The sequence below is a fragment of the Euleptes europaea genome, chromosome 7 (assembly GCF_029931775.1).
Source record: "Euleptes europaea isolate rEulEur1 chromosome 7, rEulEur1.hap1, whole genome shotgun sequence".
Taxonomy (NCBI): Eukaryota; Metazoa; Chordata; class Lepidosauria; order Squamata; family Sphaerodactylidae; genus Euleptes; species Euleptes europaea.
In genome coordinates, this window is record NC_079318.1 from 7,694,589 (window position 1) to 7,710,333 (window position 15,745).

The following is a 15,745-nucleotide window of genomic DNA, read 5'->3' on the forward strand; positions in this document are numbered from 1 at the left end:
AATGGTATCCAGTTTTCTCCAGATATGATAATTTGTACCTTACAATTTGAAAAATGTTGCTATTTTGCTTGCATTTATGCATGAGGAAATTACTGTATTAACAGCCGCCAAATAAAAACAACGGAAGGCAAAATATCATCTTTCCTACTTTTTCATAAAATTACTATTCTGAAATAACGTGTTTTAAAATGGATACATAATATGCACAATGACTTATGGATAATATTAATTTTCTTTTAAAATGCAGTGAAATACAGCAAATCTGCTGTATATGTAATGCTATATATAATGGAGTGAAGGACTTTGCCAACTGAGATTTTTTTAACTATTGTGGGAGCCCTGGGTCTGAACGTCTAATAGAATTTACTACTACAACCATGGAAAGGGGGATAGGTGCAAACTATTTTTGGCAGCATATGGACAAAGGATACAGGCCTGTTAGCCCTCCTAATTGTGCTGAGAATGGAATAGCCCATTCTCATGGGTTCATGAAGAGAATTCGCCTAAAGATGGCTTCATTTTCTCATACAAAGTTTAGGATAGTCGATACTTGAAAAATTGGAGCAAATTCAAATGTTTGTCTTTTAAAAATTGTAACCCACTGTTTACTCTTTAGGTCCTTTAAATGGCCATGAAAAATAATTCATTTTCAATTAAATTGAGTACAATTTTCAAATGCCCTCTCCCCCCAAATTCAGTGGAAGGGGGTTTAACAGCCCAATCCTAACAGGAAGTGGGTGAAAGGGGATAGGAGCTAGTGTTACCCCTGTGCCAGCATTAGTGCCACTTGTGCCAGCTAAAGCAGCATGAACGCCAGCACAGGGGCATTCATGCCAGCGCCAGGGAGCTGAGTGGTACCACCATGCTCGGGCACTGGCACAGCCTCACTGGCAGTATTTTCCTGTCACAGAGGCTCATTCTTGCATCAAAGGAGGATTCTCAGGAGCCCTTTCAGCTCGGGAATACCCCTTTTTGCAAGCGCTGAATTATGCTGCAAAAAGGCAGGTGTAGCCCCATAGAACTCCCCATAGAGGTCCATGGGATTTTCTTCAAAATTGTTTTTCAGCTTGCTACACTCAGCAGCAAGCTGTTTTAGAGGCTGCACAGTTGCACTGTCCCTGGGCACTCCTTAACCACTACCTCGTTAGGATTGGGCTGCCCATCTTTGTATGCATTTCGAGATTAAAATCTTCTTTGATGTGCTGGTTGATGAACTCTGATCAAATCATAATTTGGTCACAGATTGCAAGCAGCATTCCTGGAGATAAAAAAGCCCCCTGGTTGGACTGGTATCAGGGACTGGTATCAGGGAATCCATAGAAGCTTGTTGGGTGACCTTAGGCCGGTAACTCTCTCTGCCTAAACTAACTTGCAGGCAGAGCTGAATTAACCATTAAGCAAAATAAGTACATGCTTAGGGCATCAAGGGAAGAGGGACACCACATAAATTTTCCATTGCCAGATTTACCATGCACCGCACAGTGCAAAACTTCAAATGGTGCAGCTGAACCAGGGTCCACAAAAAGGAGCCCCCACAATAATGAAAAAATTACATACATACAGTCACACACAAAAAACCCACCCAAATCTGAACATCACAATTTTTACTATTATCCTTTAAAAAACATAAGGATGAAGAATAAGTGGGAACTTAGAATAATCATACTAATCACACTAGGCTCAACAATTTTTTTAAAATTATTAAATAATTTAATATTAATTGTTGTTTTTACATATTTATGGAGGCACCAAAATCTTTTAAGTGCTTAGGGCCTCTAAAGGTCTTAATCTGGCCCTGCTTGCAAAGTTATTGTGCGGATAAAATGGAGGAGGAGGAAATGATGTTTTAAGCACCTTTGGTCCCCACTAGGGAGGGAAGCATGGCATAAATATCAAAATAAATACCTTTTGAGGGGCATTCGGGTATAATCTCTGCTACTCTCTTGGCTGACAGATACAAGCCTCTGTGCATGTTTTGACACAAAACCTTCACCTGCCTGTCTTGGGGGTGTCAAATGCCTCCTGTTGCTGGGTCTGCCTGCCTTCTTGATGCATCAAGTATCGCCCTTGCCCATTCTGTCCTGCCGCTTGCTTTCTAGGGTTGCTAAATTAAAGTCTCCATGCCTATTCTGCCATGCTGTCTTCATCAGTTTTTATTGTATTATAAATGTTTCCCTTGACAACTGTGCTATGCTGGATACCTTCTTGGGATGTCAAGCAAGGGTACAAGTGAGAGTGTTAATTGCCTGTATAATGATGCTTTCCCCCATCTCTTCAAAATTTGACAGAAAGCATCTTTTGGGTAAAGGATACAATCCTGAGGATTTCAACCTAGTTGGGTAGAGACCAAAAAGTATGGCCAAAAATGCACTGTGCCTTGAACTATGTATGAAATAAGGAAATTTGGCAAGGAGGAGCCCATGGGTACTAGGTACAATCCCGGAAACGTACATTACAGAAGAATATGTGTTTCTTAGCAAACAGAAAAAAAACAGCCAAGTATAACATAAAAATGAAAGCAAAACCATCTTTGAGCAAAAAAAGCAAAAAAGAAAATAGGCATACCACCTTACCCTCCACATCTCCAAAGGCATAAGCTTGGATCCTGTGCACACAAGTAGAGTTGCTCTGTATAAGCAGCATAAGCAGCAATTTCCCCCCTCCCTTCTTTGATCTTCAACATTGTGCTTCCATCAGAGCAACAGGAACATCATGAGGGCTGAAGTGGGGGGGGGGGCTGCAACCAGAGAGGGAAATCAGCAAAAAATCACTTTCCCCTGTGAACAGAAATAGCAAACACAGACAAAAAATAAATAGCACAAACAGAAAAGGAGGTTAGGAGCAAAGCCATTAAAGGGAATATGTGGCAGCCCCCTACACTAGTGAAATGTCATTGACTTCAGTTTCAGAACTGAAATGCTTTCTCCATAACGCTAACATGGCATCCCTAAATCCCAATTGATTTCCTGTGTTCATTTCATGCTATCATAATTTCATGGTTGGGATACTTGGCATTAAAATGTAGCAATATACACCAGCTGGAATAATCAAATGGGTAGTCACTGGGATTATCTAGTTTCTCTATATAAAGCTCTTGTCTTTCAAATGTAAAGGGCCTTCATTTGGAAATTCGCTGGTTTGAATCCTAGTTTCCATCAGTTAATTGTCTCAGCTTGTATTGCATAGGCCATACCTGTATGCCATACCTGCGATTTCCAAGGAGCCTTACAGTCAGTGGACTTAGAAAGGTGTGTGCTTTCTTCATAGACTTAGTTTATAGATGAAAACAATACAAATTGCTATTCAGAATTAGACATGCAACAGGGACTTAGACAAAAGTTCTCATTGCATTTGTCCCATGCATTGTAATAGCTTGTAATATCTACCTGATAGGGATTGTAAGGAAGAAAAGAAAGGCTTCCGATTTTTGCAATCAACATTTTAGAAAAAATGTCACATTACCCAGGTGAACAAAGGATTCACATTAGATTGTTAAATGACATTACTTGCATGCAAAATAAATAGATAGTGATGATATTATTTTACTTGCTACAATGGATCTGCCGTGTGTCGTTTGTTGCCGTTGTCATCATCATCCCGCCTTTCTCTTTCAAAATTAGTGATTAGGCCCATGGAATGGGCCTTGAAGTCTCTCTCTCTCTCCCCTTCCCCTCACAGTCTTCTCTTAATGGTGAGATGCTTATAGAGGGATGGGTAGCAGTTAGGTCAAGCAGAGAAAGGGAAATAACATCACTCTATGTCCCTTTTTTCTGCTAAGCTGAAGCGTGGCTGACCACTTATGGAGTCCAAGAAGGGATGGGCAAGATGACTTTTGGTTCAGGCAGACCATCGAAAAGGTCTCTGTGTCAATATAGTTTTAGCCCTTTCTGATAGTCTGATCCTCCATTCAGTTACTTTTTAAAAAAGTAATAATCTAGATATTAATTTGTCTCTTTGTATTAGTGAATGTGTTTAGTTGCCGTTTTTTATTAATCAGCGAACATTCAGTTGTTATGGGTTGGACAGAAAGTGAAAAGAGATCATACATTGTAGAGACCACTGGATGCTTGCTTTGCAAACAGAGTTACCTTGTGAACTCAGGGAAGACTAGATCTCCCAGGAGTAGTGGCAAGCATTGGTCCTACACCCAGGCACAGAACTTAATTGTTTTTCTCCATAGGAATAAATGGCAACTGTTCACTTGCAGGGAGGAAAGCAAACTGTACTCAGGGATACCATTGGGGTGAGGACTGCATAGCCTCTCCTTTATTTCCCCTCAATCCTGTTTGGTGGTCATGTCTGTAGAGTGATAGAAGAGCCTAGGAAGTGGCTGTTGTATATGTGAATGAGCATAAACTATGGATAACTTGTGAGACACTAACAGTGCAATTCTAAACAGAATCACACCCTTCTAAGTTCTTTTCAATAGAGTTAGAACAGTATAGGTCTGCTTAGAACTGTGTCACATACCCATGAACAGTGGCAAAAATTCACAATATGCTAGATTCCACACTTGAAAGTGTTTAAAACCACTACTAGATGAAAATTTTCAGTTGGCTAACTCTTTTTGGAGGAGGGTAAAAACAGTATTGTATGTGCTTATATGGAACATTATTTTGACCCATAAAGTCATTGCTTAGGAGAACTTTTAAGAGAAGACAGGATTCAGATTGCCCGCCTCAGGATGTTTCTAAATAAAAGTTGATTTGGTAGTCATCTCCCAGGCTCAAGTCAACAACAACATTTATTCAGCCTATCCAAATCATTGCAAGCAACTTTCTATGTGTGAGTCTGTGCAAATTCTCCAGCAGTCTTGCATTGTTGTCAAGTTACACGGATTCCATTTTTTTAGCTGAAATGTTTAAATAACCCAGAACTGTGGAATATATTGTTTTAAATGAGCTGCCTGCAAAGGTTTGGGGCAGAAAAATGGTTCATGTATAAAAAATACAACTGAAGTGTTATGTCATATCTAGTAAGTAAACCAAAATATTTAAAGAGGTCTTCTGTCATTATTTTTCCAAATGCAAATCATGGATTCATTAGAAAGTAGCAACTCTACATATGAATCTGGGGTTTTGACTCATTCTGCTTCACCTCTTTAACTATTTCTTCCTCTCCCCACATTATCTTCTACATCTAGCTGTACCATATGATTAAGATGGGACAGGAGTACCAGAAATAGTTAAACTTCCAGTGCAATCCTAAGAAGAGTTACACCCTTCAAAATCAATTGAAATCAATTAACAGGTTTAGAAGGGAGTCAATATATTTAGGTTTGCACTGTTCATCCCTTAGCTCTGCACTTCCCTTAACCTTACAGTGCAATCCTAAGAATATATTGTCGAAGGCTTTCATGGTCAGAGTTCATTGGTTCTTGTAGGTTATCCGGGCTGTGTAACCGTGGTCTTGGTATTTTCTTTCCTGACGTTTCGCCAGCAGCTGTGGCAGGCATCTTCAGAGGAGTAACACTGAAGGACAGTGTCAGTGAGAGACACTGTCCTTCAGTGTTACTCCTCTGAAGATGCCTGCCACAGCTGCTGGCGAAACGTCAGGAAAGAAAATACCAAGACCACGGTTACACAGCCCGGATAACCTACAAGAACCAATCCTAAGAATACTTTCCTGGGAGTAAGCCCCACTGAGTAGACATCAGGAAGATTCTGAATACGCCTGCTTAGGAATGCTCTGTTAATGATTCTAAATTAACTTTTGTTCTAAAAAAAATCATATGAAGGTTAAATTTCATCCAACTGAAGAGATGTAACCTGGAGCAATGGTGGGAGCAGACAGGGTTGGCCAGCAACCTCTTCTATTCAATCTATTGAATCATCCTATTCAAATGCTTCCTTGCTATTTTTATTTTTTTCACTAATACCCCATATAAAAGCAGCAGCAATCCTTTCAAGATTGCCATGAAGTATAAATGTATTGCTGTCCAGTAAGACAGACCACAGTCATTTGCCTTGCCCTCCTTTGTCTCGGCCAACTTTCAGGCAGAAATGTGATTGTGTGTGTTATGTGTTTTCCATTCGCTTCTGACTTAGGCGACCCTATGAATGAATGACCTCCGAAATGCCATGCCATTAACAGCCTAGCTCAGGTCTTACAAACTGAATGCTGCACATTTTATAAATGCATACATAAATATTGACAAAAATAATCACTATTAAAAAAACATACACAACATAGCATGTAAAGCAACTGTATAAATATAACACAAAACACACAGGTAGGGAAACTTGAAAAACCAGCCTACATAAAATCAAGCCTGGATGGTTGCCCTCATCTTCTTTACACAAGGTTGTCTTTGCCTTTTAGGATGTAGGACAAAGACCATCCTCCTGCCTCCAGAGTTTCCATTAGGATAGTGCTGTAAACTAACTTTCACCTAAGAAACTAAAACACTAGAGTCCTCCAACACTGTCAGTTTAGCGAGCCGGTCATTTGACTAATTCATTCTGGTATTATTTTAATCTGATGCATCTGTTAACATGTATGGTTTAGATTCATCTGGAAAATTTAGATCCTGATTACTTCCAATATCATGCGTTCTGGCTTTTTCTAGCCATTTTGAAAAATTCAACAACAAATGTATTGAATAATGGGGTCAGGTGAAGAGAGTCTTCATACAAGAAATCTTCAGCAGATCTATTCATCTATCTATGCCTGTAAAACCCTCCTCCTCCTTATATACTGTGTTTGCGATACTTGTGTGTGACTGGAAGGTAATGAATCGCTGGCGCTGAAATACAGAAAACCAAGCCCCTCCCACCTTTCCCGTTCTGGGTTCTTCATATCCCCACCCCCACCCCCCTTGATTAACAGACAAGAGCTGGAAAAGAAATTAAGGTGAAATGTAGGGAGGGCGCGGGGGGGGGAGAAAGGGGGAGAGAATGGCTGATCTTTATGCATGAGCTAATGAGCGAGCCTCGTATGACCTGTGTCCCCCCACCCCCCTTCTCCTTCCTGCGGTAAAACCCCGTTGAAGAAAGAGGGCACTCGCGTACAGCCCATCCGCCTGTGTCAGACTAGGAAGAGGAACGTGGACAGGAGAACGGGCGATGACCGCTTTGATGAAGGAAGAAGCCAACTGTCTCATGGTTTCGGGTTCAGGTAGGTCTTTAAACCCTCACAGGGACCCGTCGGAGCACGAACGCTGCAGGCCAAAGATCCAGACAAAAGGCGTTCATCCTAGGTTACGTTTCAGACATCTTTGGCTAGTTGGAGACATCTCCGTGTGCCTGCGTGTGTGCGCAGGGAGACTCGGTTCTTAATGCTCTCCGCAAGGGCATTTTCCTCCTGCCCCTTTCCTCTTGCTTGTCCCTCTGTCGCTGCTCCCGGCTTCCTGCCCTTCGGAGAAAGAGAGAGAGACATCGGGAGGCGGGTAGCTAACTTGAAATCTGGCTGCAGTGTAGAAACCCACCACCATCGCTTGCTTTTGTAGGTACTCAGAGCTATTCAGGGGAAGCTGCTCCAACCGGAATTCTCTGTATGTATTTTTAAATGTTTTGGGGGGGGGACTGGGAGGAAGCAGGCTGGTGCTAGAGAAAGGTGTGTGTGCGCGCGCCTTAAAAACGAGGCAAAGCCCACCCCTGCAAGAAGTTTTTTGGCAAAGAGCGGAGCAGCGTCCCGGCGTCTTGGTTCCGTGCAACGGGAGACAGCTCTGGGGATCGGGGCGCTGCGGGCGCTGTCCAGCGTGCTGAAATCAGCACCGGCTCCAGCAAAGGCGCAGAAGCCCCAACCCCGTGCAACAGGAAGCCAGGGCAGCCTAGAGAGGGGAGGCAGCCTTGACTTTCCAGCCAGCCATCATCTCGAACAAGCAGCCGACCGCTGTTTAAAATCGCATCCAACTACCTAAAACTCCAGCCGCCCGCCCAGTCCCCTCTTCTGCCCAAAGTCTGCATGACAAGCATAGCACTGCCAGAAAAGCACATCAGGACTTTGCCTGCGGTTGCCTTAGTAACTAATATGTATTTCCCACAGCTTGCATAGTTGTGTTTCTTGTCGAACTACAGCTTTCCTTTCAAAACCGAAAAATTAATCTAACTGGGAGGGGGCTGGGTCTTGTGTGGGGGGGTTAAAATTCTGTTTTGACCTTTAAATGACATTTTATTTTTCTGAGGATTCCCTTCCCCCTGTTTTTCATGGTGCATTCTTCAGCTCTGAATTATTATTTGAAACCTCTCTATAGCATTCTGACTCTTTACCGGATCATTAAGATTAAAGAATATCTGGCTAATGAACCTGTGGATGTTTTAAAACTTGTAAAGATGTTTTAAAAGCATTGTACCACAGGTAATAGCAACTTCATCTCTCTCTCTATAGCATATGCAAGTAGATGGATATTAATAAATTTATGTAGACGCACCGATTTATTTGTGAATGTATAAATTGGATAGCTATCTGTATATTCTGGATGTATGTTATGCAAAATAATTATACATCCTGCCTATATATTATACAGCTCATATATTTATGCACATGTCCACAGCAAAATAACAGTGTCTGGCTATTCTCATTCCCACTTTCTTTTACTGATATTTGCTTTTGAGAGTGACCGGCTTTCTGGTGCATATTGATTCGATCTCTTCTGTTATCCCAAACAGGTGGGAAGGGACACTTAGGAAGAAAACAACCTTTGCTTAATTGTGCATTTACAGACGTAGCTGATCTTTGTGTTCTGTTCTTTCTTTCCTGTCAACAGGCTACAGTTCATTCTTATGATGACTTCTGTTTCCCCTTCCGGCTGTTTGGTTTAAGACTATGCTGTAATAGGATTTTGAGGCACTTAAGAAGTGACTGGTGGGTAGAGACTGTAACCTCTTTCATAACTATAACAATGTGCAGACAGGAGGAGTCTGTGAAACTGGTTACCTGGATCTGGATGGCTTCTTGCAACAAAATGATTGGGATACTGCTCGTCTTCGTCCCTGCTATCCTCTTGGAAATGGACTTCCTCCCTAAGAATGCTGGCAGGAAGGTTTTGATCTCAGGTGCTTCTGCCCAAAGATCGGTAGCTAGAATGGAGGGTGATGTCATTATAGGAGCCCTGTTTTCTGTCCATCACCAACCTCCAGCTGAGAAAGTACCCGAACGGAAATGTGGTGAGATCCGAGAGCAATATGGTATCCAGAGAGTAGAGGCCATGTTTCACACTCTGGATAAAATTAATTCTGACCCAGTCCTACTGCCCAACATCACTTTAGGAAGTGAAATCCGAGACTCCTGTTGGCATTCCTCTGTGGCCTTGGAGCAGAGCATTGAATTTATAAGGGATTCCTTGATCTCCATCAGAGATGAGAAAGATGCTCTCGGTCGCTGTGTGCCTGACGCTTCATCCCAGCACCTCATCAAGGCCAAAAAACCCATTGCTGGTGTTATTGGCCCAGGCTCTAGTTCTGTGGCCATTCAAGTACAAAATCTCCTCCAGCTCTTTGACATCCCCCAAATTGCTTATTCTGCAACTAGTATTGACCTCAGTGACAAAACTTTGTACAAATACTTCTTAAGGGTTGTGCCATCTGATATTCTGCAAGCCAGAGCCATGCTTGACATAGTCAAACGCTACAACTGGACATACGTGTCTGCTGTACACACAGAAGGTGAGTATGGAAAGTGCAATTACTACTATCAATTGCTTCCATAGGACATTTAATATGCAAAATGTTTTGCAGGATGTCAATTTAACCTTAGGAGATAGGTGATACTATTCCTGTTTTGAGAAACTGAGTGTAAGAAATAGTGACTTGATCAAAGGCACTGTCAAGAGAGTCTATGACTGGGTGAGTCCTAAACCTACATCTTCCAAGTTCAAGTCCCAACCATTCAAACATACTGAATAGATGTGATACCTTCTGTTCTTTTGTTTTGCTTTCAGCCACTCTTTCAGTTATGAACATGGGCAGCTTCTACCTTTCCAAAAGTATGGAGGGCTGGATTAGACAGATTTATGTAACACATATATATTGTCTTCTGCCCTAGGAATTCTAGCTGTCCTGTCATTAATTTCCTGCATTGTCTTAAGTTGAGAAGGACTTAGAGAGGTTATGCTGAGATATTAGCTATTTTAAAAAATGCTTTCTTGGTCGTGTTTATTCCTTCCCCATGGAAAAAAGCCACTGATGGTGTTTTATTAGCAATCAACTTTCATCATGGAAAATACAGTGAAACTAAATAATTTACTTCTTAAGTACTATATATTTAAGCACAATAAGGTGGGGATAATCAGAACAATTCATTACCTAAGCATCTTTTCCAACGCATGTTCTTGCAATGAACTATTGTGGCATTAAAATGAAGATCTAAGTTTGCTTTTAAACGAAATGGATGTGCACAAACACACATGCACACACACTTAAACACATATAGATATGCAAATACGTGCAATCTGACATATCTAGTGCTATTGCTTTTTGATTAACTCAACCTTTTGCTCCTCACTGCTATACAGAAGAAATAATTCCAATTTCAACCAGTCATTTATTTCTAATTAAATACGTAGCAGATGTGGAAATCTACAGGCAAAGTAAATAATGGCATAAACAAATCATTCTTGAAAACAAAGAGCCAGTTCAGTAATGAAGTTTATAGATTTTCGATGAGACAAGTCCTGCAGTCTTGCTTTGGAGGGAAAAAAATCTGTTGCTTATGTCAACTGTATTTTGCACCAGTGAAGACCAAGATTGCTTTAAAAAAACAAAATAAAAAAAGAAAGCAAAATATTGATCCTAGAGAATCTGTTCTTTTCAGAGACTGTTGGGCTACAGAGTTGCAAAGATGACTGCCAAAATATTTTCAGAGTTCAGAGTTCTGTTATTTTATGAGTACAGTGAAGGACTCATTATCAGCTAATGTGCTGTGAATAACATTACTACATAGTGATTACCTGTGTCTATCTATTGCATTTATATTCTTCCACTCCTCCATAGAGTCCAACTGCTTCTTTATTTTTTCCTCACAACAACCCTGTGAGGTAGGCTAGGTTAAGAGACAGTGGCTGGACCAGGTCACTCACTGAGCTTTATGACTGCATGGGGATTTGAACTGGTCTCCCCACTCCTAATCTGTCACTCAAACCACTGATTCTCTGACACGTTTAATTCACTTTTACGCTGCCTTGGATCCTGAGCTGTCAGGAGAAAGACAGGCATATAAAAGTTTTAAATAATAAAATTGTAGTGAAGGAATTGTAGGCAAAAGTTAACAGGAGTTTGATGCATTAACTTTTAGTTGGATCACGGTAATCAAATGATAAATACAACATTTAATTTGTCTTTAAAAGGAAAAATGTCTTACTTCATGGGTCAAAATTATGATCACCTTAACAGCAAAATGTTGGACTGTGTTTGTAAGACATGATTCTGAATTTCCTATTAAAATAATGCTTTTAGTAATAATGAATGGGATTTCCTAGTCTTTTTGAGCCCGATATATAGTCAGATTTTTTAAAAAGCCACGCAGGCAAGCTTGATGACATGACAAAGCCTCTAATTCATTGCATTAATGTCAATGGACCTTGTTTGACATGGATATTAAAAGTAAGCTTTTTTTTTTTTTTAAGAATGTTAGAATAGGGAATAATCAGTAGAGCGGTTCATTTTGAGACACCTGGATAAAAAAATATACCCAGTTGAGCCTGAATTACAAAACTGTTTGTTAACACTGATATATGTTGTGACAAGTGAAGGTAAAGAAGTAATTTGGGAATTTAATCTCTTCTTATGACACACACAATTCCTGTTAAGCAAATTAACATATATATTTTTAGGCCAGGACTATTAAACTTTCACAATATTACAACGTAACTATGAAAATCTTTCAAATATCAGTCTTTTATATGAAAAACCACTCCTTAATTTGAACAAGCTAACAAGAACTACTTATTACAGATAGAAAATAGTTTGTGGCTGATATGGTGCTCTTGGAATCCCTATATTAATTCCAGTTTTCAGCATGCTGGCTTATTATTCAGTAACATCATCAATATTTCACAAATTTCATTGCTTTGTCAGTTTTGTATTTGTGTACACAAAACACACACAACTGTCAGATGGCTTAGAAATAAGTCTGCTGAATTAAATGGGCTTATTCTTGTGGATGTATATTATTGCTACCTTAGTGAAATCCATTAAAATAGCCAATGATATGAATTTGTAGCACTCCAAGGAGGTTCCAGGCTGCAATCATATGCATCCATAAGAGTAAGCCCCATTTAATTCAGACTGATCCCCACCTCTTGCCAAACCTAAGATCATGACTCACTTTTCTGTAAAGAGTACATATAAGAATTCAAATAATTTGTTTTCTTTTTTAAATACATTTTATCTCTGTAGAATTTGCAATCAAGTCCTCTTGGTTATACATTATTCAAGAATTATCATATTGCCCTTGTACAAATCTATGGTGAGACCATACTTGCAATACTGTGTACAGTTCTGGTCACCACACCTAAAAAATAATATTACAGAGCTTGAGAAGGTGCAGAAAAGAGCAACCAAAATGATTAGGGGACTAGAGCAACTGTCCTAGGGGAGCGGTTAGGATGCTTAGGGCTGTTTAGCATGGAAAGAAGGCAGCTGAGGGGAGACATGATAGAGGTCTATAAAATTATGCATGGTTTGGAGAGAGTGGACAGGGAGAAGTTTTTCTCCCTCTCCCATAATACTAGAACACGGGGTCATCTGCTAAAGCTGGAGGGCGAGAGATTCAAAACAGATAAAAGGAAATATTTTTTCACACAATGCATAGTTAAATTGTGGAACTCCCTGCCCCAGGATGTGGTGATGGCTGCCAGCTTGGAGGTCTTTAAGAGGGGAGTGGACATATTCATGGAGGAGAGGGGCATTCATGGGTATTAGTTAGAATGGATACTAGTCATGCTGCATACCTATTCTCTCTAGTATCAGAGGAGCATGCCTATTATTTTGGGTGCGGTGGATCACAGGCAGGATGGTGCTACTGCACTCGTCTTGTTGGTGGCTTCCTAGAGGCACCTGGTTGGCCACTGTGTGAACAGACTGCTGGACTTGATGGGCCTTGGTCTGATCCAGCAGGGCCTTTCTTATGTTCTTAATAACTGGTAAAAGACCCATGGTTATTACAGACTAAATACATCTCCATTTTATGTATTTCACAATAGAGGTATTATTCTCTCCTCTTCATCTTTATTGCAGTTGGGACAGGGGACAGGGAAGGTTTATTAAATAGCCATTAATAACAGGTAGGGTACAATGCAATCACATACTTAGGTACAGCAAGATGTACAATTCTTTTTTTTTTGCTCGATCCAGATTTCAGATAGCTCCATAGCCAGAGTTGATATTAGTTTCTCTGTGTTGGGTTTCACACATAGGAAAAGTATTTTATTACATATAACCCTGAAAACATTTCTTGCTTAATTGGTTTGTAATGTGAATGCAAAACTTATGTTTGTAGGTTTTCCAGGGTCTTCTACACTCTTTTCTATGGTCACACTGATCAGGCTTCACATAAATAGTGTGAGAGGAGGCTCAATGGGGATTGAAGACTTGTGTATGAAAACATGCTATGATTAGTCATTTCCAGAAAGACAGTGAAGTTCCAAGCCAAATATATTTCGACTCACTGAGGAGACTGGCAGTGAAAATGCTTTGGATGTGCTTGCTTTGGTACTACATGACCACAAAGAGAAGATACAAGATAATTTCTCTGTTATATCCTAACGATCATTACGATCCTTCCAGATGAGAAAAAATACCAGGTTTTATTTGTAGTGCTCTTAACTAAGCAAAATAAGATCTTGTCCTTGGTTTGGCTTACAACCTGGTACTAGACTCTCACTTTGAACTCACCTTCTTATGCTACTATAATTTGGCAGATAATCAGGTGCTGCTGCACTTCACAACTCCAGGACACCTTCATGGATGCTCCAAATGTTCTTTGGTGCCCTGGTTTCTTTTCCCAATGGTTTCCAGCATTAACCTTCTCCCCACATAGGACTGATTATAAAGTAATGTTTGTCCTCCCTGGAGGAATGCACCTTCGAGTGCATAGATTATTAGAGTTTAGGTTTAGACAAAATATTCATATGGATATTAGAGGAAAGATCTGAGTAGCTTTCATGCAGATAACACAGACTTTGCATTCCAGTTCATGTGTTGTTGTTTTTTAAATTAGCATTCCTCCATTGCTGTGAAGGAAAAAAGAAAGCACTTGAGCCTATAGGAAAAAAATACTTATGGAAGAAGCTGGCAGAGTAGATCTTCCTTGGCAATTTCCTGTGTGTTGTCGTCCCCCGCCCCATTTAATTCTTCTGAGCGCACAGCAGTCTTTCGGATAACAAAAGTGATCCAATTTATTGACTTGTTAATTTTTCATAGGCACATTTTCCATCCTTTTATCCATTGCATATAGAATGGAAAGCCTCTTCCTGTCCTTAGGATGTAATAGTCCTGTCCTTAAAATAAATAAATAAATAATTCCACTGAAAATGTCAAGTCTTCACAGAAACAGACAAATGATACTATGCAGTTAAGAAAAATCACAGAAGTGTCTTTTTGCCACATTACCAAGTTGCTTTGTCCTGCAGCTGCACATCAGGGAGCACATTTAGTTCTGAAGGATACCACAGTCAAGTAACCAAGTGAGAGGATCCGTCTGTGCAAATGCCTGTCACCAGACATTTTATCTCCAAGGCATTTCATGTACAATTGTTCCTGTATTTCAAAGGAAACATTCAGAGATTATTCTAATGAGTGCATGCTTTAAACTCTTAGGCTGGATTCAGGAAAACAAGTCTGCACTTTGTTCTTTTTTTTAAAAAAATTAGTACATGAAGAAGCAATTGGCTTTAGTTTTGCTCAATCACTTTCTTGAATTTCAGAGTGCAGTCCTAAGCATACTTCAAATCCATTGAAGTCAACAAGCTCAGAAGGGTGTAACTCTGCTTAAGACTTCACTGTCAGTCGTGTGCTCACCCTGCACCTGTCTGGAACCCAACAAATTTCATGGGGAAGGTAGAATTCCACTAAGAGGGACCAGTGATGAAACATCTTAAAGTATTCAAACAATTACAGTGTATGGCATAGCACTTTCTCTCTGGTCACTACATCACATTAGTCATCACTTTTTATAATGGTTATTAAATTCATCCTTTCTTTGAACTCCATAGGGGCATATCACCAGTTTCTAGCTGTTGGTGATAAGTCACAAGGAAGAAAATTTCACTGTAGAATTAATGAGGGTGTTAAGGAGTCTCAAGGAGATGAGATGGGTCCTTCATATCCTTAGATCCCCTCTAATTTAAGATGGTTCCTACTCATCTTGGAACTAGCCAAATAATGGCATCTCATAGATCATTGTACATTTGATAACTGCTGCTTCTACTGTCCATGGTTTTTATTCTAGTTGCAGCAATCAATGTGTATGTATGGCATGTAAGGCATTACTAATGTGTGTTCAAATATTGGCTTTAGGCTGGCTCACATGAATATGGGAAAAGGGAATTTGAGTTTTATATTATTCCAAAGAGCACACCCAAAATATCTCTACCCATGTGGGGACGGAGCACAAAGGAAATAAATCATTCACATCATATGCCACAGTGTATGTGACAGATTGAGCACCCATTACAGGCAGCAATTTAGCTGTGCAAAATATATGTATATGCAAATTTAGTGCAAAAAAGTATCATTACTCTCTAATTTTATAACACCTCACTGTTTATGCTAGTACCTCTTTCCTTCACCAGTTTTTCTTGCTGGAG

General features: G+C 40.1%; 1 protein-coding gene across 2 annotated transcripts in view; it reads left to right on the plus strand.

Annotated features, from left to right (window-relative positions):
* Window positions 1-8,793: 8,793 nt before the first annotated feature.
* GRM1 (glutamate metabotropic receptor 1) overlaps window positions 8,794-15,745 on the plus strand; it is a 350,797-nt gene continuing 343,845 nt past the window's right edge. For both annotated transcript variants that reach the window (XM_056852641.1, XM_056852642.1), the window contains exon 1: window positions 8,794-9,605. In XM_056852641.1, coding sequence (XP_056708619.1) covers window positions 8,843-9,605 — 763 coding nt within the window. In that variant the 5' untranslated portion in view covers window positions 8,794-8,842. The remainder of the gene's footprint in view (window positions 9,606-15,745) is intronic.